Source organism: Trichogramma pretiosum, unplaced genomic scaffold (genome assembly GCF_000599845.2).
Source record: "Trichogramma pretiosum strain Unisexual culture from Peru unplaced genomic scaffold, Tpre_2.0 scaffold12, whole genome shotgun sequence".
Taxonomy (NCBI): domain Eukaryota; kingdom Metazoa; phylum Arthropoda; class Insecta; order Hymenoptera; family Trichogrammatidae; genus Trichogramma; species Trichogramma pretiosum.
In genome coordinates this window covers 1,208,683-1,236,606 of record NW_019641690.1, presented here as the reverse complement: position 1 = coordinate 1,236,606, position 27,924 = coordinate 1,208,683, and the positions used below count along the sequence as shown (strand labels likewise).

At 46.2% G+C, this 27,924-nt stretch overlaps 1 protein-coding gene across 1 annotated transcript; it reads right to left on the bottom strand.

Annotated features, from left to right (window-relative positions):
• On the bottom strand, window positions 1-27,770 carry LOC106649738 (homeobox protein otx5). The gene is made up of 6 exons (XM_023461799.1): window positions 27,710-27,770; window positions 10,064-10,295; window positions 7,463-7,668; window positions 1,659-2,014; window positions 1,180-1,328; window positions 1-1,101 (listed from the first exon to the last, which is right to left on the bottom strand). Exons 2-6 carry the CDS (start codon window positions 10,146-10,148, stop codon window positions 665-667), a joined length of 1,233 nt encoding a protein of 410 aa, XP_023317567.1. The 5' UTR covers window positions 10,149-10,295; window positions 27,710-27,770; the 3' UTR covers window positions 1-664.
• Between the last annotated feature and the right edge of the window lie 154 nt (window positions 27,771-27,924).

Sequence of the window (27,924 nt, the reverse complement as noted above, 5' to 3'; positions counted from 1 at the left end):
TTACTACAGACAATGAACTCTACAGTCTTTGCTAGATTTGCCTGGCTCGAGTTGACCTTGCATATCTGCTGCTATCTAGACTTTGCGCAGCTGCAACTTTCATGGTCGATGAGCTATACGCTACTATGTGCATGTCGTATTATATACGTCGTTATCATATATTTTTGTAATTATAATATATATATATATATTTATAATATATAGATCTAGTATTTATAATTCATGTAAATTACGCGATCTGTCGATCGTCCATGAAAATGTCTCAAGCGACGACGGAAGGCCCACTTGAATAATGAGCAAGAACTGAGGCGGACATCGAGCTCTGCTTTATCAACTCTTAATGGCTACGTAATCGATTTTCGTTATTATATAATATGATACATATACATTTTTCATCTACAAATAATACGCAATAATATACAGTAAGATTTACGGTCGTGTTGGCCGGCACACGCGTCCGACCGAGCAGACCCGCGCGAGCGCACAATAATTTACAAGATGTTTTCGACTCGGTCGGCGCTCGGTGCCGCGGCAAGGCCGACTGCAACATCGTTGTATTGTCGAGACTACTTTTAACGCGTAGGATTCGGGCTTACGAGGCAGATAATAGGCACGCGCTTGATCGTCCCGGAGTCTTGGTCCGGGATCGGCAATCGACACTGGCCTAGGGATCGTCCTTGGAGCTCGGCTGGAGCTGCTGCAGCACCCCCGAGTGCAGATGGTGATGGTGGGCCTCCGGACGGCGCGACAGCGACAGCAACGGCGGCAGCAGAGGCAGCGGCAGCGGCGGAAAGTGGAAGGCCGCCGAGGCCAGGCCACCCAGCAGCGCCGAGGCCGAGTGCTCCTGGGCCTTCCTGCGCAGCTCGGCCAGGCTGCTGCTCCGCTGGAGCTCGCTGGCGATGCTCGAGCCCGCGCTGGGTCCCTTGTTGCAGCAGCCGCAGAGGGAGCTCGCGCAGCCGGCCCAGTTGGCAGCCGCCGCGGCCGCCGGTGACCAGGACAGCATCTCCTGGAGGCTGCTGCTGGCGGCCATCCGCGACTCCACGGCGCTGCTCCACAGGGAGCCGGTGCTCGCCGCCATGCTAGAGGCCATGCTAGAGGCCATCGTCGAGGCCATGCTCGAGGCCAGCGAGGCGCTGCTGACGCTGCTGGCGACGGAGCTCTGGGCGGCCGCCGCGGCTGCCTGCAGCTTCGAGCCGAACAGCGGCGACGAGAACTGGGCCGCCAAGTGTGGCGAGAAGAACAGCGACGTCGTGCCTGTCTCTACTGGACGGAAGCCGCCGCCGCCACCGCCACCAGCGCCACTCGGCGTGCTGCTGCTACTGCTACTGCTGGAAAGAAGAACATTTTTCGTTATTTCCTCTACTTGGGGCCGATCGACGCTCAACTTGCACGTGTCGAGACATGAAAGAAACGCGCCATATAATTTTCTAGCTCTATTCTGAACGTTATCGCATTAAAAGAAAAAAAGTTGGTACGAATGGTATTTGTATGCGTTCGCACTATTCTGGACAATGTCGAAAGACCAGCAAAGTCTCGCACACGTGCTCAAGAGCGAATAAATGGTGCGTATCGCATCCGGAACTCACCTCTCTGCGGGGGCTCCAGTTCCGCTCGCAGCGGCGTTGGCGAGATGTTGCTGCTGTTGTTCCGATTGCGACTGCTGCTGCTGCTGCTGCTGCTGCGTCGACGACGAAGACGACTGGGGTGTCAGTCGAGAGTTGGAGAGCAGCGCCGGGGGTGGAGATGCGAGACTCCCGTGGCCAGGACGCGGACTGACCGAGGCCGACGTCGAGCTCGGACTTCGCGAGCCGGCCTCGGCGCTGGGCGTCTCTCGAGCTCCCGGCATCGACGAGTCCTCGGCTGCCAAGTTGGTCGGCTGACTCGGCGACTCGTGCTGCGGCTGGGTCGAGTTCGAGCTCGGATCACCTGGATCGGAGACCCCCTCGCGCTTGCGTTGCTCCTCTTTCAGTCGCTCGCTTTTGCGCCACTTTGCTCGGCGATTCTGAAACCATACCTGCACACCATCGACTTGAAGTTACATGTTTTATCGCACGATCGAAGCGTTCTAAGGATATATGGCTAAAAAACTAAATAAGAAGATGTGATCGGGTGCCAACTGATTGCCGAATAAGTTTTTTTTTGGTTCTTAATTATTGATCGAATGTAGATAGATGAAATAAAATTTTATTGGCTTATAAAATTGAGGCTGATTTATCAAAAGGGGCAATGCAAGGGAATTCGCGCTGGTCCGAACTAAATCAACTCTTGCGCCGGGTAAATACTAAAAAGTTGAGAAAAGTCGAATAAATGAGAAAAGTATCTGGGCTACGTAATATGGATGCCATTTGGCGAGGAGCCAAAAAGTTGGCTCGATAGGATTCCTCGCTGGCATTGAATCCCCGATGAATTAGGAACGAACATTTATTTTCAATTCGATAAGAGGCTTAAGCTTATTGGCTCGAAATATCTATATAACGCCTGCCCGTACGCGCATACCTATATGTGTCGAGACGCCAAGACGCAAGGAAGAGCAAAGAGTGTTGATTAATGTCGATAAAGTTCCAAAGTAAGTTGCCGCGTTGTGAATACTTTTAGTATACGTCTTATATAACTGGAGCGCAAATTTCCTCCGCAAATTGAATATATGTGGCGGCGGCGCGTATTAGCCGTAAATAGGAATATGCGCTTACATTTTGCGCTCACACCGTGTCAGCTGCGAGAAAACGAAGAAAAATAGATAATAAAAAGGTGGAATATGCGCGCAGGGGGGGGGGAGAAAAAGGGTCGCGCATGACTAACGAGGCGCGTAGTGGCGCTCACCAAGAGCCAGCAGCGCGAGTTACTCGAGCTCGAGTTGAAGTTTTCCGCGCTAACGTGCCTAACGCGACTCGTAATCTCGCTTAAAACGGGCTTTATTAACGTTTTGTCTATTAGCCGAGCAAAAGAATGCGACCCTTCCACACGTTTCACCCTGTGCCGCGCGTACCATGTATATACGTCTCTCGGCTCGTGTTCCACGACGACTCGCAACTACGCGGCCTCGAGTGGCGCTATATGTATGAAGAAAGCATCCCTCCCGGCCATGTCATTACGGCGCTATCCGTGCGCGCAGCGGAGCAACCTCGTGACGAGCGAGACGCCGCAGCAGCAGAAGCGTCTCTAGCACCTATTGTCTCGCTGAATGTGCGCTAAAACGAGCTGCAATTGCGTAATCGAATATGCGGTGCGCGGTGCACAATTCGAGCTGAGCCAGTCTTATATTGTTTTTTGGACACGCTGTAGGGGCTCGGATTGACCATAAGTATATAATTTGAGGCTGGGAGTTAATGTAATTTCCTACTTATCTATATGAACCGATAATAATTGCACGATCGAAAACGAGATAGATAAAAACATGGAATATAAGTTTAAGGAAGTAAAAAAAATCGGAAAGATGGAGCGTAGGAAGCGGCGTGTTTAAAAAGTTGCTGCGGCAGGGAGCTCGGAAAGTGGTTTAATAAAATAAATACGACGAGCTTCGTTTCTTCCATCCAAGCGAAACTCGAGAGTGAGTCGAGTGAGTCTCGCGAGTCTCGCGAGTGAGTCAGGGTCCGCAGTCTGGCTGCGATTATCTCATGCATAGCTCGCAGAAAGAGAAAAAAGGTATATATAAGGCCAAGGCATTCTGCTCTTTGCTAAAGGATATTAAGGAACCGAAGGACGGGGAAGGCAAGAGGAAAATGCACACGAGGAGGGGTGCTTGCGTACGCGGGGAAAAGTGGGTGAGAGTATAGCTGGGAGAAGCGAGGGAAAAGTCGCAAAGAGGAGGAGCGCGAGGAGTGAAAGGATCGCCGGGAGCAGGAGAAAACGACGGTGTAGGTAGCAGTCGAGCGTGCGGTAGAAACCGAGTGTATTGGCTGGCGCGTAGTAGTAATAGTAGTAGTAGTAGTAGTATGGATGTAGCCGCGTGTGGCGCGAGAGGCCCTCTCTTTCTCGCTCGCGCGCCAGACGGCCAGATATAATAACATCCTAAGGGTTGCCTGGGACGAGTAATAGCTGGGAACAAAGCCGCGATTCCCCTGAGATCGAGCGTAGAACGTTGAATTTTTACCCCACTTCTTCTCGCTAGCTCTCTCTCTCTTTCTCTCTCTGCACTTATCCATCTTTCCTCGGCGTGCGCGCGCGAGCTACAACCGCCACCGCCTCGAGAATATACACTTTTTTATACTTCTCTTTTTCCCTTTTTCTCTCTCTCTCTCTCGCAGTCTTCTTCCTTCCTCGCGATGTGAATTTAATCCTAAATGTGTCTAAAACCATTCAATCCACTAACTTTCCACGTCAGAAGAGATAGCTCGCTCGCTCGTACACTACTCGTACTTTGCCGCAACTCCGAGCTCCATGGAAATCGCTATGACATTTACTTTACTCCAATCTTCTCTCTTTACTCGCGTTCTGACTCGAGTGCGCTAATGCGCCATGTATCGTGAGCCTTACATCGATTTAATTTTTTTTCCTCGAATTTGTTTCCAACGTAATGGTGAATTTTCGCTTGCCGAGAAAAATAAATTCGACTCGTAAAAGTGAATTTCAAGCATTCGTCACCGAGCTAATGCAATAATTAGTTAGTCCAGGCCAAGCGGGGAGAAAATCAGATTTGAAAAATTGCGAGCTCGGAATCTGTCGCGCGGGCTCGGGTCGGGCTGCAGGGAGAGCGCAGTATACGAGGATATCGAATGTCAAGTACATGCCGCAGCGACGACGACGACGGCGCCGACCAGGGAGCTTTTCGTATACGACAAACAGCTGATGGAGCAGGCTCGAAACTCGCAAGGACTTTCTCACGCGCAGCATCAGCAGCAACCTACGCTCGATCTCGCTCTACACGAGCCTCATTATTAATTCAAAGGGTTAAAAATTGAGTTAGTTTCACTTTCGTCGTCGCGAAACAAACTTTCGAGCGCTCTCTCGAGCTCGTCCTCAATGAGGGGCGTTTTACGATATGCCGTTATGTACTTTGTAGGCCATTGATTTGAAAGTCGCGTCGTATAAATATTGCAGCGGCAGCGTGTATACGAGGCATGTATATATTTAAGTACATTAGATAGAAGAGCAGCCATAAGCGAATTATTTTATAACGACGAGGAGGAGGAGGAGGAGGAAGACGAGGCCGACGTCGCTGCTTACTTAGAGTGATTAAAAAACATCATTTGCTCGCGCGCATGTATATAGCAACACAGCTAGCCGAGGATCGGGCAACTTTACCGAGAGAGCTTTTCATCAAACGACTTTCCAGTCAAGTTATACATATTATAAAGTGACACGGTGTCGAGAATAAATCATGACACGCTCGAGCGAGAGAGACTAGATAGGAAAATCTCGCTTGATTGATTGAAAAGGTGAAAGATGTACGTACGAGAGAGCGAAGCGCGTGCTGCACGCGACGCGAAACTTCATATTATATATTTGACAAAATTGAGAACGTCGTATGTATCGTGCGTGTGTGTGTGTGTGCAGTGTGGGACAAGCAACTAGGCGAGCCTCGGCGAAACGTGCCTCGGCGCTCGGGACCTCGTCAGGAGTTTTTAATTGGAGTGTATATACTTATGAAGCGGGTGCAAAAGAGACGAGAAAAACGTGCTGGCGTTGCTGCACCGCTCGAGATTGAGTGTCTCTCTCTCTCTGTATGTGTGTTTTTTTATATAATACGTAAGAGCTATATAGCAAGGTGCACGCGCGTTGTCGTATAGCAGCAGTAGCAGCGACGGCTAACGGCCAGCCTCCGAGTGCATAAACGGGCGCGAGCGCTGCAGCAGCTACTTGTCCATTATTCCAGATTCTCTTTGTCTTCGAGTTAATGAAACAACGAGTCTGCGCCGTAATTGCGTCAGCGAGCCGACAGCCGACAGCCGACGGCCCTATATGTGACACACGACGTACTACTACTACTGTATGCTCTAGGTGGGCGCACGTGCCGAGCGGCTTCTCTCTTTCTATCTGCTCTTACTCCCTTTGGCAGCTCGCTGTGTCATCGATTTCGCTCTAGTCTCTCTATGGCGGTACAGGCGGCCTCGATTGCATTTCCGAGTGCGCGGCCCAAAGACGACTAATTACTATATATGATCAGCGAACCCATCCGTTTAGGCAAAATCTGCCATTTCGTGTGTGTGTGTGTGTGAGAAGCCGCCGTCGGAGCTTGCGCGTCGTACTCTCGCGTGCACATTTTCTCGCATTTTTCCACTTTCCAACTCGACGATCTTGAGGATATTTTTCTCGAATCATGGACCAAGATCGCGCGAGCTAGTTTTACGGGATCGTTTCGATTTATATCTCGAGCGTAATGTAGGTTCGCGGAGTCTGAAAGTAAGCCCAGCCGCGCGTTTCACGTTAAAAGCAAATGTATACGATGGGAGAAATTACATTTATGGTATTAAAATGAGGTTAAAATACGGCCTATCGACCAGCGCCAACCCCCTAAACTACGAAAAATTGACGTCTACATTGGGGCGGTAATAACGCGCTACACGGGCTTGGAGAAATATACCCTAGAGAAAACATGCTTCTATATATCAATGGAATTTTAAATTTGCCCAGCTCTCAATCTTTTTTACAATAATCCTACACGAATATACTTACAAGAATCCTTTTTTCTTTCAAAATCCATAAGCGAAATTGACGATATTTTTGTAAAGAAACGTCGCGAAACGTTATCGAAACTTGTTTAATAATTGTGATCGACGAGGACGCGCCAAGGATCTCGATAATTTTTGAAAATCTGCGAGTTGATTCGAAAATCTGTCGCTCGATGTATTTGCTCGGAAAAAAGAAACAGATCGAATCATGAGGCATAATGGGAAGCGAGAGAGCGAGCGAGAGAGAAAGAAAAAGCGAGCTAGAGCTCGGCGTATACGGCACACGGCTGGAAACGAATGTACGAAGAAGGGAAAGAGACCGAAAGGGAGTAACAATCTGGCGAATTACCGGCTTAGTTCGTCAGAAGATTACGTCAGGTCGAGGGTGTCAGCAAGACCCTCGGGGCCTAGATCCTTGTTTTCACGCTTGGTCATAAAGCACGACCTGTACGCGTTACCGCTGTTGCTGCGATGCCGCCGCCGTTGCTCTTGCCTTTCCGTTTCTTTTTTATTTATTTTTTTTTTTTACTCCTCGGCTCTTTTTCACGTCCATCATCATAGCGATACTTTCCTGCTCAGCCGTTCGGCTGTTTTTACCAAGTATACGCGAAAAAAAAGGGAAGCATGATTCGAGCTTAATATTATGACAGCTAGATCGAGTGAGAATCTTCGTTTCAATAAAGCTTTTCGAGAGTATAAAAGCTCAAACTTTTTTTCGAGTTTTTCCTGACTCTATCGTTCCATGCATTACCCATGAATACCCTTGAATAAAATTTGATAATTCACCCGAGAACGATTTTTTTTATTTTGGATTTCCTTATATTATACGCACAAAGTATAGTAAAATAACTTACTTGTACTCGCGCCTCGGTCAAGTTGATTTTCATCGCCAAGTCTTCTCTCGTGAAGACGTCCGGATAGTGAGTCTGAGCGAAGGCCGACTCGAGCTCCTCCAACTGCTGCAGAGTAAAAGTCGTCCTGTTTCTTCGCTGCTTTCTTCGAACGAAGGAATCCTCTCCGACGCCGTGAAGCGCTGGATGATAGGCCGAGTAGCTCGCATCTGCAACACCAGTTCAACAGATCGTACAACGATAAAATAAGCGAGGCTGCCGAAGTAGGGGGGGGGGGGGCGCATTGTATGAATATTCGATCGAAAAAAAAACACGCGAATCGCGAAAAGATGTAAACCGCTCGCTGCGTACACGTGTGTCGGGCATAATCGGATATTACTCGAGTTGCGGCTGCATCACGACGTCGATGAATAATTGACTTTTAAGTTCGTTAAAATTTCATCTCCGCGCGGCAGAGGAAAATTGAAAATGATCCGTGGCGCTGCGCGGGTTTTTGCGTACGTATATATACTGTAGCGAGAAAATAGCAGCTAGCTAGCTCGAGTCTGCGAGCGACAAATGGGCGAGCGAACGTGGGCGAATGCGAGAGAGAGAGAGAGAGACAGACAGACACAGAGAGAACTGCACGAGTATATATCCGCGCGATTGCAAAGCTGCCTGTGTGTATACATGTATAATACGGCAGCGGCTGCTCGTGCAGCGTCCGACTCATTAATGATGCAAAGCAATCAGCGCAATTAATTACTACGGCGCTAAGCTTATGGCTTAACGAAAAACACAAATTAATTTGCTAAACTCATAAAAATTAACAAAGCCACAGTAGCGAGAGTCTGCAACCGCCAAATTGAAAACGAATATACATGCGTGTGTAGGCAACAGAAGCAGCGTCATAATACACGAGTTCTAGCTCGAATCCAGCCGTTTGCCCGCGCGCTGACCACGCCACAAGAGCTTTGTGCTTTTCTTGTAAGCCCTTCTCGCCTTGATTATTCATCAATTGCACGCAGTCGCAGGGAGCTTGTAGCGGTGGTTGAAGGAATACCTGAACTCTCTCACTGCACGCTAGGATCCGCACACGTAGTCGAGAGCAATTGATTTGCCAGCGCGCGTATAATCGAAAATGCGCGCGGCGACGTCTGGTCGAACGAACTTAAGGAATTAGCGCAATCAAGACTCGTTGCTAAATCGATTTGGAAGCAGAGCTGCTCGCGCGCGCGCGGGCGTTCCCGATCATCCGGAAAGAAAGAAAAGACTGCGAGAGAGACGAAAGTTTGCGCGCGTCGAGATACAGGGAAAAAACCGCAGAGAGTCGGACGGAAGAAGGAGGGAAAAAAATCCGGGGAGGTAATTATTGATTGTTCGGATCGGATTCTACAGTGGCCAAGAAAAAGAAAGCAAGAGAGAAAAGCGAGGCTGAAGAGGGAGAGAGAGAGCCGTAAATAAATGTACATGGCCGCAGCAACGAGGCAGAGCCGAGCGAGTTGAAATCCACTCAAAGTCTTGGATTAGAGTTTGGAAAAGTAAAGCCAGGAGCCGTATCCGCTGGTGGCTGAAAGAGCAAGAGATAGCTGCAGATATATATAGGAGCTGCCAGGGAAGGAGGAGGAGGACGAGGATGGAAAGGAAAGGAAAGAAGCGAGTCGCAGTCGTCATCGGTTGCAGGAGAGACTCGCGCACTGATCCAATTTGCCAATGAGACGCTATAGCTATAGCTGCGGGGCGATGCGCGGAGTCGTGGGTGGGTGGGGACGTCGCATCGAGAAGGTCGACGCGGAGCTTTTCTGCCGACTATACAAGCTCGGGCTGTACGAGCGAAATCTAATGAGTGAATGCGAGCGTCGCTAATGAGCATAACTCGAGTAGTAGTCGAGCCGGCCGCATCTCTCTGCATAACTCGTAGATAACTCGGCTCTGGCTCTCGAGCGTGTGTTTAGCCAGCGCGAACTGGGCGATGTGCGCAGGCACATACAGTTGCAATAGCAGCACACCGATGCCAATGTTGTAGCTACTTATACCACCACTGTGGCATATAGTTGAAGCAAGTGAGCGCAAGTAGCAGCAGCAGCAGCAGCACGAGGGGTGCGCTTGGCCGGACCTGCTGCTATATACGGTATATATGGCGGTGAGCCACTTAGCGACTTATCACGTAGTTACCTAATCTATTTAAACCGACTGAAGCTACAACTAGGATATAGCGCATGTAGCGCAGAAGCGGCTAGCTGGAAGGGCTGCTGCTACCGCCGACTCGATGGACGGCTGCACGCGTTCCGCTCCCTTGGGTCATCCTCGGCTACCTACGCTACTGTACTATAACGCACACACATGCGCCTCTGCCTACTGTGTTATTCCGTCAGCTAGACTAGCTGCCGCGCGCCTCGACTATCAACTAATTCCACTTCTCAATTCGCTTTAATGCTTCCAGCCCGACGTACTGTACACTTGTTTTCTACGATTTTCACTTGCCGAGACTCGCATTATCAACCTATCCGATGTAACCACCTTTGTTCGGTCGCAAACGCAAAAAAAAATAAGCCAATTCGAGCCAAACGGCCAAGATGGATGGAAAAGCAAATTAGAAAATGATCGTACTTGAAAAATACTCACACGGATGAGTAGGGGCGAAGGGATACTCGAGCGTCGGTGGGAGCCTCGGGGCCGGCAGACCCGAGGGGCAGTGGTAGCAGAACATTCCGCCAGTCCTCGAGGTCGCTCCCGCGCCGCCGGCCCCTGGCCCAGCCGTCAGTTGCGTGGCCTGCTCCTGCGGCTGGTGCTGTACTCGGGTCGTCGTCGGTGCTGACTGCTGCTGCTGCTGTTGAGCTGCGTGCACCGGCCCGATCTGCAACAAAATACGCACACACGCGCATTTTATTCTTCGTTCAATTTTTTTGCCACTCATATAGAATGAAAAAAAAGTTTAGGGCGATCGATCATGTGCTCGAATGTTTTTCTTATGACTTTTGTTGTCCAAGTAAATATTTGGCTCGGAAACAAATGAAATCTTACAATATTAGGAGAAAAAAAGATTGGCCTCTGCAGCGGGCGTAAGTTAATTTTCTGCAGACGAGACCAAGATAGCAGGGCATGATTGTCTAAAGGTAACAGGCAAATCTACTGGTTGTAGTTATATAGCCTATATATACAAGCGCATAGCCGAGATGTACAGCTGGCTCAGCTGGTAGAGAGCCAAAGGAGGGAGAGAGGGAGGGAGGTATATAGTAGGGAGGAATTGCTGGCGGGTGGGTAGGTGGACGGGCGGAGAAGGTGGAGCATTCTAAACTCGCGTAAATAAATAACGAGAGTATTAAAGCCATCGCTCGGTAGAACTTAATAAGCCGAGAGTCGTCAATTTGTAATGGGAGTGCGCGCGCGCGCGCACCAACTCGAAGGGACAAATTGAATTTTAGATCGCGAATGAAGAGAGAGAGCGAGTTGCACCCCCGCATCCCCCCCGCTCGTTGCTATTTGCTATATAACTTGTGCTGCTGCTGCTGCTGTTGCTGCTGCTACTGTTGTACGCTATACACACGAGGCCAGCTCTAGCTCGTTCACCCAGATGATACTAATTGAAATTTGAAATTGATATTAGCGAGAGAGAGACAGTAGGATCCCTCGCGCAAGTCGCGCAAACACAATTACGGGGGTGTGCGTATTCTAACCGAGTTCCTGTATAGAGTCTCTCTCATTTGCCAAGGATAACTATCTGTATAAATGTATGAATGCGTAGGTATGTAACTCGAGTCTGCGACAGCGCGAGCCAACGCGAGACGCACCAACTGAATATATCAGATTAAATTTAATAACGAGATTCGGCCAACTATTTTTGCTGCTTCAGCGTAAAACGCGTAGTGAAGCGTAGGACGAGAGTAGAGAAGAGAGAACGAGCAAAAGAGAGCAAAAGAGGGGCAGAGTCCAGAGAGCGCTCAGGGCTTTGGGTGCGCGGGATGCTGTCGGCGATGACCTGAGTCAGAACCGAGATGATCGGATTATAAACCTCGAGAGCAGATGTTCAATTTGAAACACGAGATATCCGTGTGCTTTACGAGAGTACACACATACATCGTGTACGTACATACATCGGACGGATCGACTGTCGACTGTCGAGCAAGTATAAGCAGCAGCCAGTCGACCGACGGATACCAGTTGATAACGTTAAGCCTCGAAATAACATTGAATTATTAATGGCGTCTGTCTTAATTCGGCCCTAATGCTGCACTTGCATTCGACCGCATCGACTATATATAACATACTAGTGGAAAGCTATCTCGAGCCCACATGTACATATTGTAGTCGCTTATGTAGAGAGAGAGAGAGAGAGATAATTTAGGTATAGCGAGCGACTATCCCTGGGCCTTGTCGTACGCCACTGGCTATAGACTGAGCAAATCGTGTAGCTCGGTGGCCCGGAGCTTCAAAGGATGGATCGGAGCAGTGGCGGCGGCGGCGACGACGCGCAAGCTCAACCTGCTAATCTGCCGCACGCACTCTCGAAACTCGTTACTGCGCGAGTAGAGTGTATTTGGCCTATAATGTGTGTAACGAGCTGCGATTTCGACTTGTTTACTCTCGCTTATATAAAGATGAGTTTACACAAGAACTATAGAGAGAGAGAGAGAGAGAGCAAGGGCCATTGTGGGCATTGTCGACCAACAAGGCGTGTGTATTGTGTTGGCCGTGCGTGCGATCTCGGGTTAAAGTTCAATTGACGCATACGATGATGCTCGCCGCCTCTCGAGTGCATGGCGCAGCAGCAACAACAACAACATAAGTGTAAGTTCGGTGGTGCGCGTGCGGCGTCTCACGCAGGCAGGCACAACGCACACAGTAACAGGGGTGAAATGGAGCAGAGCTAATCCGAGGCGGCAGCAGCACCACGGCAGCTCTCGAGGCCTCCGGCGTAGCTGCGCAGCACAGCACGTGCTTGGCTCGCTTCCCCCCTACAATACGCATAACCAGCTTGTAGGTACCTACGTCCCTTGCGCGCTGCAGCTCGATACTGTTTGCCGTAGCTCTCGCTCGATGATTGCTTGCGACTATTATCGATGCATATGTACATACCGAGAGCAGCGACGCGTTTACTCCTCCTCTGGCTCGTCCGATTCTCGACGCGCGTTGATGTTGAGAACACCGGCTCGCGAGAGAACAGCCGATGCCTTGACGCTTATCTGAATGCATCGCAGCGCACAAGTGTCGCGAGCGCAGATGCACGTCGCAGCAGCGCGACTTTATAACCCAGTTAAGAAAGCTTTCGTTGATTAATTGTCTTTGATACAGCCTGCTGCATTCGCGCGGCTACGACGACGCTCGTCGCGTGGGAAAACACGGCCAAATTGAAAGAACTAATTGAAACTGCTTCGATGTGGGACGAAGATTACTAATTATTGCATGCGCCAGCTCTCCCGACTGCTGCTACACGAGCGACTTGAATTTCATTCGCGGTCGGCATATATAAACTCGAGAAAAATCATTCGTATGATTGCATTAACTCGACGCTTCGCATAGCTCCTCCGCTCCTGTATTATTCTCGCATCGCACCAATTCCATAACAGTCCAGTGAATTAGGATGCTTTATATTAGTCACTTCGTGCAATCATAGTCCTGGGACCAGAGCCTAAATACTCTCATTTTCGTCGCGTTAACGGCCCTTTAACTTAATTAGAAACTCTCGGACGTCATGCGTCCAACTTTTAATGTTCGATAGTTGTCATTTCTACCATCGAGTCCAAGTTCGAGTTGTTACTTTTTTCAATCTATTCTAATTTATAATCTCTGACCATTTAGAGACCTTTATGAAATGCTTCAAATTTTTAAAAGTAATAGAGATTAATTATAAGTAGATAGTCATAAGCTTCAAAAAATTTGTTCCTTCCAATTGGTTTACTTAAATAAGAAAAATTATCATAAATTTCATTTGCTAAAAAGGGGAAAAGCAAAGCCAATTGGCATATCTCGGGAAATAAGCGAGCTTCATTGGATATGTATAAAATTATCGATTCGTGTCATCGTATTAAAGCGAATCAATTCCGAAACATTTCGCAGGATATAATTATATACGCGATGATGCTCGATAATATAGAGTAGCCTGGTCGAGCGTTAGTTCGGTAAATGCAAATACGTGTACTTCTATGGGCAATATTGACATTGCGAAACGAATTAATTGATATACACACGCGGAGCGCTTGCATATAGATATAGTGCGATAGAGAGGCAGAGAGGGAATTTGCAGAAGAGAGAAGGGGTGAGTAAGAGAGAGAGAGAGAGATCGCAACTACATAGCGAACGTTATATTGATTCAGAGCAGCAGAAAGCAGCAGTAGCAGCATCAAAGGAACACGTCTGATTTAATCAAGGCATAATTTCGCGAAACAAGCCTAGCGGCAAGTTAGTTAGACTTCGTTAACACTCTCTTGACACCCCGTCGGCTCTCGGGCGTGTGCGTCTCTGCGCCTGCGCGTACGTACTCTATGCGATCTCGAGCCGCAACAATCCAAAACTCCTATTTTCTCAAGACTCGATTTCGCGAGTCGTCTGCGTTATATCGACTCTCGGCTTTTTTCGACACTTTTTCAAACTACTCCGAGTTCATCGAATTTACTTAGGAGGTACAGAATGAATTTATAAAAATCGTGCTTGACTTATAAAATTATGTTGACTTTTTTCCTTGTAGATTTACGTTTTAAGATACTCGCCATCTAGTGGTAATGACGCTAATTATGATTAAATTTTTATCAATTTTTCGAGCAATCTTCGCCAAAGTTGAATCAGTTTCAATTTTCAATTAAAATGCTTTAATTTAACTGTAATAAAATCATTTTTATTTATTTCTGCTTTAAAACAAATGTGCATTTTTATACAATCTTTGTAAAATTAATGAAAAAAATAATCAGTATTTGTACATTCATTTTCATCAAAGATTTCTTGTAAATGTACTTGAAATGAAATAAAATATTGATTACTTCAATCTGAACGTCTGATATTACGTTAAATCTAAATTAAATTTGAAGTTTTTCTCAACGATGTAGCCTGAGATCCGATCCAAAACGTGCATAGCAGCAACGCGATATCAGGCAAATGTGCGTGGGAGAATTTCAGGGTGAAGATGGCTCATAGCTGCATTCTGACCACTGTTCGGATATCTGCATATAACGTGATTAAGCGGAGCAAACTCGGCTAACCAATTGTTTAATTACGAGCAACTTGCTCGCGATCCGGCCTGCGCGCGACGTATCTCGCTCCGCTGACGTCAAGCTCTAATAATTCTGCACGCGAAGTCTCGTAAAATTGGTGCATCTCATTCGCGGCGTGCGAATCGCACACACTCGACGAAAACTCGACGAAAATTTCTGACCATCGAGGGAGTCCTGCTAGCGGTAAAAAAAAAGTCGAGCTGGTAACTCGTGAGCCACTGTACTCGCAACCGATGCTCCATCGAAAGCTACGCGGCTTAATAGCGAGAAAAATTCAATTAGCTACACGATCGCGCGCACTGGAAAGAGGAGAAACGCGGAAAAGTCGAGCGAATAACGTACGGCGACGGTCGCCCGGCGTATACGGAATGGGATTTTACAGCTCGTGTTTGCGCGCCTGCATTCATGCGCTGCCTACGTCGAATAATGTATCTAGATATATACGTTTATACATATAAGTCAGTAAGTTTAAGTGGCAGAAATGACAAATGCGAAGTTGCCGTCAATTAAAAGAAATTCGGCTCCGTGCTCGCTTCGAGCTATATAAATTGGATGTTTTATTGGGCTCGCGGAGTCGCAGCCCTCATATGCCTCGTACATACATACACACATGCGGAGTCGTGGCGTCGAGTGCGGTATAAAAGATCGAGCACGCGCTTCTTCTCTCTCTTTTTTTTTCTCTCCCTCCGTCGTCGTCGCTTCTGCCGCGACTCACGCGACTCGCCGAGGAATGCGCGCCGCGACCATCTTCTCTCTCTGACGTATATAACGCATATAATAATGGAAGACGGCACAGAGCTGCCGACGGACTCGCTCGCGCGCTGCACCGCTTCGTTGTATTAATTTAAGCATGCCAGCAGCACGCAGATATGTATACGCCTCGGCTCTCTCTCTGCATAAGTGAGGATAATTGTCGACCCTTTGGGAATTGGAGGGAATCAATTAAGAGACTGAAATTGGATGCTCTGCCCTTATATTAGATGACACAATTCAATAAAGATACTGCAATGCTACACGCAGCATTCGCAAATGAATGCACGACACAACGGGGCCCTGGCCCCTCGTCCCTCTTATATAATTATATTCTATACATAATGCGTTATCGAGCGAGCATTATGTTTGCTTTTCATACGGGATATAAGGGTATTGCGCGCAATATACACCGAGAGCTAAACAGTTTGTGTGCCATTGTGGCACGATCGAGCGCGGAGTGGAGCTTCGAATCACGGACTTTAGTAGCGCACGGAGTAATCAATTTCGACGCTTGCGCGCGTTTGAGTTACGATCGTTCGAGAATCGCCAAACTCAACCGAGCTTTCTTGTCTCGACACGCGAAGACATTTTTTCAGCGCAGCTAACAACCGCACAGCAGCTGACACGTTGATTTAAGCATCGACGTGTCATCGAACGAATGCACTTACATGGCAATAATGCCCATATAAACAAACAAGAACATGTAGCCACAACTAATGAAATACTCGGCGCTCATCGAATATTTGTGCATCAAAATTGAGTATAATTCATCGCTGCGTCGTTGAACGAGCGAGAGCGACCAATGGTTTTTGTTGGCCATTAGTCGGCTCGTTTTAGAGAAAAAAAAGAGTGAAACAGTCCATCTCACACCGTTATTTATTTTTACAAGCGCGCGTGCATGTATACATACAGTCATAATAACGTTTGATCTTATATTATAAGTCTCTTTCTCGCTCGTTCGTCCCCTCGCATATAATACGAGCTCTCTGCTGGTGAATTGGCCCCGAGGCATCTTGTGACCCCTTGGAACGCTGCACAGAAGCCACATTACGCCTGTACATATACCGTATACCTCGCATACACAGAGCACTAAAACACACACACACATGGACACGCGCGCGTGACTATAAAAATTGCACGAAGGCATCAAAGTGAAATGAAAGTCTATTCTTCGCGAAACCTCAATGTCGGCCTCGCTCCTCACAATTAAGCAACAATTTAGATTGATCGAATTTATATTGCTCGTCGTATACGCGAATACATACGTGTATAATAGATGCGTATAATAAATGGCGAGCATGCATAAATGCGAAGTAAATGCAGCGCCGAGTTGCGAATTTATCGGCACTATAAGCAGCGGCGGCGGCGTTGAATGTATAATACACCGCGTTTACAATCGGTTGCATCTAATGCCGCGTGCGCGTTATATTATGTATCCCGTAATAATCATGCGCAAATTCATAAAGCAGTGCTCACTGCTCATCGGCTGAACTCGCACGCGCGCGCGCGACACGAGCATTAGCCGCCGCATAATTAGCCGCGCGCCAGCTCGATTCGCGCACAGGAAATTTTGCGCGCCGTAAATCATGAATGCTAGACGAGCGAGAAACGAGTGTGTTTATGTATAGGAGAGTAGCGCGAGAGGCGCCGAGCTTGAAATATACATGTGCTCTGTACACCCTTTCACCCCCGCACGGCCGGATGCGCGCAGCTCATTAACAAAGTGCTGAGCTGCGGGGGGGCATGACAGCGAAACAATGTCCGGGCCAGAGAGATGGTCGCGCGTTTGTCATTCGCCGATTATTCGCGGCGTTGAGCGCAGGTGTGGCCCCCGGCCGCCCCATCGATTCCCTCCGACGAAATAGTTTCGCTCTCGTTAGTCGCGCGAATTATTGCGACCGCGAAAGAATCGTCGCGTTCGTCGACTATTTGGAAAGCGTCCCGATCGTTTTGGCTCGGCGCATTTTAGGACTTAACGATAACTCTACTTGTTTGCGGTTTAGCTACTTGTTTTTCCAGCGATTTATTCGTTCGCGACTCGACTCTAATCCTGAGCGAACGTTAACGCGGTTATCGTGTAAAAGCTCGACCGTACGTATGTAAAGCTAATATGTATGGCCGCACGCAAAATACTTGGCGTACAAAACAAAACGCGTCTGGCGGCGGCGCAGCACAACAGCTCGTCCGCGATCACAACAAGTGCACATCGAGCGAGCTCGCTCCGAGAGAGATAAAATGGATATTAAATTGATAGACGTGAAATGGAATTGAGATCGATCGTCAATTTATCCTCGTTTCAAACTTCTTATATACTCGCCGCTCGTACGCGATACGCCGCACTGCTACTCGTGTACTCGATTCGTTAGTTCGTTCGTTGAAATTCTTATGTCGTGTTGGCGTTGTCGAGCTGCGTTAAAATGGAAAAACTCGATCTCGAATGAACTGATTGCGACGACTCGATATACATCGTTTACTGCAAATTCAGCGTCGTATGCTTACATTAACATCGATGTTATCGCGCGCCTCTTTGAGCGAGTTATAGAGTTCTTTTTTTCCCACCCACGAGTATCAAAAGACGTATTCGAATGGTAAAAAAAGAAAGAAGCGACGGGTCATTTATTATCTACTCGGTGTTGTCAGAGCGACGAAAGTCGAATCGCGATCATAAGTGTATCGCAGCAAAGAGCTATGAATTATAATTGAAAGGATCTCCTGTCGCGCAGGGGTTCATAAATTAACACGGTCCATAAAGCGCAAAAGGAATAATTATACGCAGAGATATCGAGAGATAAATTCGTATACACACTACTTGTATATATGTGGGAAGAAAGGGAAGAGAGAGCAGAGCATCGCTTATAAGAAAATCATAAATGCATGACCAATGGAATTCCGGCGAGTTTTGTCCGGGTCTATAAACGAGCGCGCGGGCTCGAAGGTGCGATCGAGACACCCCGATGATCGTGGCAGCAAAGGCCGAGCGCGTGACAAAAATATGATGGCCCTGCTAAGAGGAATCCTGATATTCCGATTGACTTCCGGAGCTCGGGACGGTCGAGCAGCACCCCCGTGAGCCGAGACCCCCCACTGCTGCTGCTGTAGTATGCTGGCGGCGTCGACTAGTATAAGCACGCGTCGCACGCACTCGATTACGCATCGGCGACGACGCCAGATCGAATCTTTCGTTTGCGGATGCGCAACCGAGTGTTACGGTATATCGTGTCGTGCGAGTGGGCGAGTATATACGCGTGCCGCAGTTGACTCGTCGCAGATCGCGATGTTTTGCATGCGTCCGCTAGGCTTTGTTTTCCTCGCCCGTAATGGCGTGAGCGCAGGCCAAATAATGCCCCTCGAAATAGCTCGGCGGCTCCTAATAGAGTCGTCATCCCAATCCGGCAGTATACACATAGTCGTTCTTGTTTCGACTTGACTTTTATTGCCAAATCATCGAGTCGTTTAGGGCACGTGCGTTTCCCGCGTTACGCGGCTCTTTCTCCCAATCGCCAACTTTTATACTTATAAAGACAATAAGGAGTATTTCATTATGTGTTTTCTATTAGGCCACTGCATTCTTTAAAATGGTTTTATCTTATTTTTTAAGTCAAGTCGTGCGCCAATTATTGTTAATAATAAATTGTTTGTAAAGTTTATTTGAATCAGAGTAAAATCATTCGCAGGGTCAAATGTAGCGGTGAATTATTTTTTGAGTACACGATGCAATTGAGATCCTAGTCGATGTTGACAAATTTCTTGACAAAATCTTTACAGCCATATATTCAGGCTGTGTAAAAACGTGTGTAACCGAAATCATCGGCGTAGTTCACATCGAACCTGCCGTATATTTTAAACAAGTCTTGAATCTTGGTATCTCAGCTGGTTTGAGCTTTTTTATCAATTTCGAGTTCGTCTTTGTAGCCACTTCGGGCTATGAACCCAAAGAATCGTTTTCCTCTATCAATACCTCCCCCAGTGTAGTTTATAGAATCCGAGAAAAGACGATCAATTTCTTCCTTTTGGAAAATGTCGCGGAGATCAGGGAATTGACTCGGTCAATTTTCAATTAATGGATAAAGTTGATAGAGAAATTTATGTCGCTCTTCTTCGAGCTCCCAATTAATCGTTCCTTCTGAGCTTTTTAATATTGCTAACTTGACTTGGCCATAGCCCATCGTTAGTTCTCTATAATCCGTATCTTGAGAATTAAAACTCGCACACAAACACAGACAGTTGATTAGAGGATAAAAAGCTCATTATTACATTGAATTCGGTATGACCCTGATAAACGGAGCATTTTGATTGGTGTATCTTTTGAAAAAGTACATAAGGTCGGACCGGGGGGAGACATTACGTTTTTAGTACGTTTAGCGGAGACTCGATCGGTCGCGCACACGTGTAATTAGGAAAATTCAATGGAGCTGCGTCAAAGTACTTATACGCAGCTGCATTTAAAGCTCATGTATGTATGGAAGCTCTCGAGTATCAGTCGAGCGCGCGCACGCATAAAGCTGTTAATAGTGATTCGTTTGATAGGTATACAGCTGCGGAGCGCGGCGGCGCACATAGACGATGAATGCGAGCTAATTTTGTTTCGGGGCCCCCCTTTGACGTGCACGTGGAAAATTAGTCCGCGCGCGCGCACGCTATAAAGTGGCCGCCGCGGCCGCTTGCATCAAAGTGGCCAGCAGCATCAGTTCGATGCATCATTAATAGCAATAATGCACGGGGAGCAGCTCGCGTGTCCGCATTTATCCGCGCAATGTACACACACGCGTACAGAGGCTTGCGTATATATGTATGGAGGCAGCATAGGCAGCCGCTTGCGACACGATAAACTCGTTAATCTATTCGATGAAATTTCACGTTATCGCGTCAGTCTCGAAATTGTCTCTTGTTGTGTTTCTCGCATATTCAATTCAATTGAGCGATCGGCCCGAGCACATGCGCGCGCCGCTGCACTCGAGCATCGAAATCCAAGCCCGCGTTACACGCACATCATGCTTACTGCCACATATACGTATAGTACTAATGCGACTTACTGATCGAGTTAAGCCTCTGCAATATGTAGCTGCAGCAGCCATGGAGCAGCAGCACACGCATAAAGACCGACTGCGCGTAAATATTTGCATGGACACTGCCAGCTCATATTGCTATACGAGCTACCACGCAGTGCGATACTCCGAACACGGAGCGTATACTTTTATTGAACGAAATTGTTATCATTGATACAGAGAAGCTGGGCGCTCGACTCGACTGTCTCTGCTTTGGCACGCAGTCTCGCATGTGACAACAAACATAACGATATATATCTACGCCTGCGTGTGCTTGTATGCGCTGCATGATTTCTTCGACTCCGCCTGATATATTCACTTAAATATTTATCGATATGACGATGGAAAAGTCTAAGTGCTCGTTCAGCCGAGCCTAATGCAATATTCCAGCGAATCGAGTGATGCTCTATCGGCGACGATGCCTCGTTGACGTCGTCGTACACAGCTTCTTTTCCTATACGTTATATCTATCCCACACATTCGCCCCTTTCGTATACAGTCAAACTCTAGTCTCAACTACAATGTTAAAAATATTCATACAAGAATTAATGTAAAAAAAGACATGAATTTTTATAAAAAATTTATCAAATATTGATTTTCATGGGCTTGTGAATTATTTTCAAACACAATTTTGGTGTTAAAAAATATATTTTAGTCACGACGTTTCGAACCGTAATCTGGTTGCTCTTCAGGTAAGCACTAGATAGATGTTATAGTGATGAGAACAATATAACCTTTTACGACACCTATCTGCGTACCATCTTATATACATTTTTTTTTTTTTCATTTTAGTGTATTAGACCTCTTGCGAGGTATATGCACTTCGTCTATTTATCACATATATTTACATAAATTTTTTATATATATTTTTTCTTTTCCCTCCTTCTTGTCTATGGATATCTTTTGAAAAAAAAACATGATACGCTCAGGTTATCTACTTGCTAAATAAATATCGTTATGCGTACCAACATAATTTTCAAAGTTGTTTTACATTCTAAAATAAAAAAGAGACACTGATTTTCTTGTATTCCATTGTACTTATATACATTTATTTTGGCTTTGCCACTTGCAGATTTACAGTTAATGGTACTAGCCATCTAGCGGTGAAGGCCAACATTATTAGTGATTCAATTTTCATAAATTTTTTTGAAAAATTTCAATCATGATTCATAAATTTCTGAAAAGAATTTTGTGTAATGATATTTTTATACCCATTTTTGCATTTAATGTAAAAAAATAATTTAGTACTGATTCATGAATTTTCAACAAAGACTTCTTGTAAAAGTACTTCAAATGATATTAAATATTTGTTACTTTAATCTCAATGTCTGAATTAATATCCGATTTGCATTAAATCTAAGTTTTTTTTAACAATATAGCTCAGACCCCAATAAGTTTAACAAATCGAATAAAATCATTTAGAGAAAAATGTATCTATTTATCTGCGTAAAGTCTCTATTATTTGGTCTCTGATTCATAGAATAGATTAAAAAACTTCCTACAGTTATTTAATTTTAAAATTTTGAAATTGTATATTAAAAGTTTCTTCACTGAAAAAACTATTTTTGTTATTTATGGCTTCAAGTAAAAAGCAACAATAATTCTTGACTTTTTAAAATAGTTGTATATTCTAAAAAAATTGTATTCCTCTACAGATTCAGCAAAGAATAATACTTAATCAACTTGATTAGCAAAGGACTATCCTTTTCACTATCAAAGAGTAGCAATTAGCGGGTTGAAATTGGTTCTCTCTTCAGAGTTTGGCGAGTTTTCCAATTGATTAGTAAATATATAGATGCAAGCTAAATTGCAGCGATATATTACAGAAAATAAGAGAAAACACGCAATTACGAGCTCAATTAGAGGAGCTATCGTATGCGTTAACTGTAGCCAAAATTAGGGGGCGCATTATGCGTATGCGCACAATCGCATTTGCCGTTTACGAGAGCCGTTTCATGCGTGCAACTAAGTATTTCGTAATGTACCTACGTATGAACTGACTGGTCAATGCGGTACGTGAGCTCGCAGCCGATTCAATTTAGCACTAACGTAACAATAAGCAGAACAGATTCTACGAGCTCAATTAGTTCGCATCCAACATTGATGCAATAGTTGTTCTCTCGCTATCGATATGCTACTTGTGCCAAATTAAATAAATATCAACTTCTTCTTTCATTGATTTTTTTTCTTATGAACTCGTTGCTGAAATGCAAGAAAAATTATTCTATGGTTCTGGTGAGCACATGTGAAATTAAATCAGTCGAATGAAAAACTTGTAATTGGAAACTTTTACAACTAACAGAAGAGCTGGCGAAAAACAAATTCCGCAATTTTTTGTATTTGATTGGACTTTTTCGGGGAAATAATTAAAACGGCGTTGCCGATGGTCAAGTAGAAATTGATTACAGCAAAATAAGTTATTGGTGTGAGATAAGAATGAGTACGTTCTGGTACACAGTGCACAGACGTGTATGTGTGTGGGTGCTCAAGTCGCCGAGAATTAATGTTCGGGTGAGTTTCTCTGTTCTGCTGCGCATTATTGCCTGGCCGTAAATTTCGTCCGGAAGACGATTTAGCGAGGAAGCAGCGAGGATAAATCTCGAAAAAGTCGAAAAGCGTAAAACAGGCGTTTAAAAAGCAGCTCGTAGCTACTATACGTTGCTGCTGCTGCTGCTGGCTATAGAGCAACGACGTCGGCGCAGCTTTTGCGGTCTGCTGCTATCTTATTCTCGGTTTCTTTTCCTCTCTCTGCCGTTCAGTATCTCTCCCTCTCGCAGTCACTTTCTTACGTAGTTTCTCCGAGTCGTTATAATAGTATCCTGGCGCGCAGGCAGCATCTCTCGTCGCGGCTCCTCCAGCCAACGACTAGGCCGCGCGCCAGGACGAAGGCGTGTCTTACGCCATCTCTTTATTTTCTGACTCGGCGCGGACTCGCACGACTTCTTTCGCTCTGCTTCTTTATCTTGCCTGGCCGCACCCACGCGCCGCCGCCGCCGCCGCCGCCACCACCGCGTGCAGTATTTATATTGCCCTCTCACCCTCTAACCTCGTTCCCCTCGCCCTCCTTCTTGGCTCCTCCACTCCTCTTCCTCCTCCTTTTCCTCTTTTTCCCTGTGGTATATGTACTGCACACCCCTCTCCTTTGCCTCCACTGCTTTACACCGAAAGCGGCATTGTAGGCGAAAGAGTAGATAGCACCGAAAATCGTATTTTTATTGACCACGTAAAGTCGAGCTTGCGAGCTTATATTACGCTTCTCGCTACACGCTTTATACGCTGAGCGCGCTCGACCGTACGTGGTGTGCGCGCCCACCCGCCTGTGCCTGCTATACTATACAGTGTAAGTGTGGGTTGGGGTCGGTGTGTGCGTGAATGCACCCGCCGCGGCGCACGACTCTGTGTGTGTCCGTGCATGTGTGAGTCTATACAACGTTTCTTTTTATTAAGCTTCTCTTGACTCGCTTGAGCTACCCTGCGCTGCTGATCCGAGCTGCTGCTATCCTACTTTTATCACTTTTCAAACTACCTCCTGCCGACCGGAAGTTGCATACTCACGAGACAGGCGTTTCTCCGAGCTCGCCTATAGCTAACTCTCATCCCTTCTGCAACTATATTGCCATATATATACAATATAGTGCGCCGTGCCGTTTTTCCCATCTTACAACTATTTACTTTTCAAGGCGTATCAGTACGTAGTTTACTTTTATTAGATGCTCTCTTTCTTTTTCTCCTCCTCTCTCTCCCTCTTCGAGTCCTAGCAGTTTGAAACTTTGTTTGTGTAGGAAACCGCTAAACTTGTCCGACGCTCTCTTCGCCTGACATTACCTTTAATGCGTAAAGCTGTTATTGCGCACACCACTTGAGCATTGGCACGAAATCCTTTGTTTACTCGTAGCGAGTCTCGTAGCTTCGCGCGAAATCTCCGCAAGCTCGCGGCTTAAATGTATAATGGCTTTAATTATGGCTCGAGCTATTCGTCGTCCTTATAGCGATTATGATGCACTCGCCCCAACTGTCCGTTCACGACCTCTGGATCGACCTCGAACTGATTTAACCTATTAACCATTAAATGATCTGTGCGTACTCTCTGCAGCTAGTGCTAAATTAATTGCAAGCTTCCACTCTACCTAATTTACATAATCATTTTCCTTAAATATTCTAATGACTCTATTGCTAACGATGAAACAGATACGCGAATAAAAACAATTTTTTTTAAATATCATACTTTTACCTCTTTATCCACAATAATTTATTTGTTTAAACATTATGAACAAATATTAAAAACTTCTTCCACTAATTGAACCAGTGTTTATCAATAGATTTACCCTTCGAAAATAAGTATCGTTTATGATAATACTTGAATGATTGTATTTTCAATTTAAATCAAGTGAATCGACAAAATTAAAGAGGCGCAATTAATCCATTTAATAATGTTTTGATCGTTAAAAGTAGGGGCGTTCATACACCTCTTCAATTAATTTAATAAGTTTTGTATAATTGAACACGAGTATTTCTTCATTGCAAGCAACCAATTCTTTAAAAAGTAGTACAATTGTAGAACAATTGTATAATTAATGAATAAATTGAATCATTTTTTAAATAAATAAAGCAATTGAAAATTTTGATTTGAGCTCTTAAAAAACGGCTCTTCTTGATATATGTAGTCGTAATAACACGTTCCAAAATAATTACCCTTAACTCTATAATTCCATTCGAAACTTTTGCTAAAGTTTGGCAACACGTAAAGGATTGTGAACCAAGTTTCCTAGAATACGTGCGTGTCCTATATAGGTATACTTACCTACATACATTGCGTACACATAAGGATAATCAGCTTTTGTCGTTGGCAGTCGATACTTATTGGCATTTATTATTAATTGGCATTAACTCGTTTATATTTTATCATAAAAAAGGCAATAAAAAATTAATTTGACCGAGTTTTGTAGAATAAATTTTGAAATTATGTCGAGAGAGTACAAAATTATTCGACTAAGTTACATGAAATTTATTTTGATAGTTAAATGATTGGGTCGGATTATAGCGATAAAAATATGCCAAAAAATAATTATGAATAACGCCAATGGAAAAAGAGAGTAGATGAGAGGCGAAACGATATTTTAAAACAGAATATCAATTTACATGTGGCGTTGACCGAATGTCATTAAAAATTAACATTAATTCAGCTGCAAGTTTTGATGTATGCTAAATGAATTTTCATGCAGGTCGAGTCGGCCATAGCAACTCGAGTATTATATCAAATATGTTGATGTTGATTAACTCGATCTCTCATCGAGTGGGCTTGGAGTAGTATCGCGTCGAGTAGCGCCTACTCGTCGAATGATCCGTGCGGTTTTTTCGAATCAAGCCCGTGTACGCACGGGTCATCCATTATGAAGGTATATATACCGCTGCAACTCGCGGTAACGCGATAAAACAATTGAAAATTCAGCCGTGCGATTCGCTGTGTATCTGCGAGGGCTGGGGCATATACGCGTTTTATGAAAAATATTCTCTCAGCTGCGGAGCCACTGTCACTGCTGCTGCTGCTGCGAGTACATTACGATTTGCCGGCAAAGAAGTGAAAAGAAGAGAGTGCAATTTGAATATTTAAGGGATGAAAGAATACGATGCGTCTGCAGGACTCGGCAGAAGGAAGGAGGTTTGCGTATACAGCGACTCGGCCGCTTGCTGCTACTACTACGACTCTGCACTCGAGTAAATAAAATGTGTTAGCGGCACGAGGGAAACGAGCGCGAATGCGGGTGCGGGTTACATGCGAAGTAGGAAAAACGACTACGACGACGTTGGCCGTTGGCGTGTCATCTCTCAGTCGCGCAGAATTGTATATAACGCACACTCACAGGCGCACTCGACGAGCTGCAGCTCGCTATACAGCAGCCTAGCCGCAGTAAGCAGCATACGGCGCAACTATACGCACACACGCGCACCGAATCAGCAGCAGCAGAAGCAGCGAGAGAGAGAGAGAGAGAGAGAAGTGGGTATACTTTGGCGCGAGTAGCTACGGAGATAATTGAATGAGCGCTCATGAGAGCACGTAATTTACCACTTAGGAACGGTAGTTTAATCAGGCACAGCCAGTGCAAACGAGAAAGCGTAATCTCCGAGAAAATTACGAAATTGCCGATTGCACGGACGAAAAAGAGAAAGAGAGAAATAGAGAGAGAGAGAAGAATGCCAGGCAGAAAAGATAAAGAAAATAATTCGTTTAACGTCGCGCGCGCATTGTCTAATCGAGAAAATTCAATCTATTCCGACGCGGACGCTGGCGCTCCGCCCGATGATATTTCCCGCATTTTTCCGCACCTCTCTCGTTAAACTACGCACACCAACTTTTTCTGTGCAAAATATGTATCTTTATGTGATTATACGGAGCCGAGCGCGAGTAAAACGAAAAAGTTTGATTCGATTGGAGTTTAACGACACGTCGACACGCTAAAAAGACCATCCGTCCAATATATATGCAGGCGCGTGACCATGTGATTACGACTCAAGCTCATGTAGAATTTAAACGGGATTAAAACCGAGCGCGGAGCTTTAAATTCAAGCAACGAGTGTCGAGTAGTGTTAAATAGATACAGCGCGGGAAAAAGAGCGCCGAAAATGTCAAGCACGAAAAGTTGATGCAATTTATTAGAGTGTCACGAGTGTTTCGGCGTTTTGTGCGCGTATCTAGCGCTGTTCGCATCACATGCATATTTTTACGACCGCTCGAAAGCTCGTTCTGATTTTCATAATTAGCGCGTGTTTATATCGCAAGCTCCACAACGGATCTCGGGAAGAATATCTACGGTAATCGGTTCGATAACCTTACACGATTAATTGATATTTCGACAGTAATTTCAAGCGACGAACGAAGCACGCGAGACGGATGAAAGCTAGGAAGAGACGGAGAGAAATCAGAGCCTTGGGCACGCGCGCTGCTGTCAGCGGAGGATGGAGCGATGCAAGATCGGCCGACCGATAAGAGGAGGAAATGGAAGTATAGACGGCCGTAATGGGCGACATCCTAATCCTGACCCCTCGCATGTGCGGCGAGCGTCGCGCGGCACTACTACTACTCGCATATAATGCGCGGATAATGACGTCGAGCGGCGACGTGAGCGACGACGAGCTCGAGGGATCCCCCCCCCTGACGTCGAGCCCAATGCGCACTTTGAGCGAGTTGCAAATACGAAAGAGCGAAAGACCTCAACGGAGTAGTCGTAAGATAACAGGCGAGAATCGAGAGCTAAGAAAGAAGTACTGACCTTGACGAGGGGCGGACTGGGGGCAGCCGCGGGCTGGCTGCCGCAGTCGGCGCCCGGTCGGAAGAGGGTCGTGGTGGCGGTGGCGGCGGCCGTGGCTGCTGAACTCGTCGTCGTCGCGATCGTCGTCGCAATGCTCCTCGGGCCTGCGGCGGGCCCGCGGCTGACCGCTGCTCCGGGCCTCGCTATTCTGCCTCGCTACAGACCGGGGAGGGAGC

What these genes read in the sequence shown, in the direction of transcription:
- LOC106649738 (XM_023461799.1), bottom strand. Translation starts at nt 10,148, where the DNA reads ATGTTCTGCTACCACTGCCCCTCGGGTCTGCCGGCCCCGAGGCTCCCA. An exon ending in CTTCGCCCCTACTCATCCGT is followed by an intron (nt 7,669 to 10,063) that starts GTGAGTATTTTT and finishes CTGGTGTTGCAG; the next exon opens with ATGCGAGCTACTCGGCCTAT. An exon ending in CAGCAGCAGCAGCAGCAGCA is followed by an intron (nt 1,329 to 1,658) that starts GTCGCAATCGGA and finishes TCTTCTTTCCAG; the next exon opens with CAGTAGCAGTAGCAGCAGCA.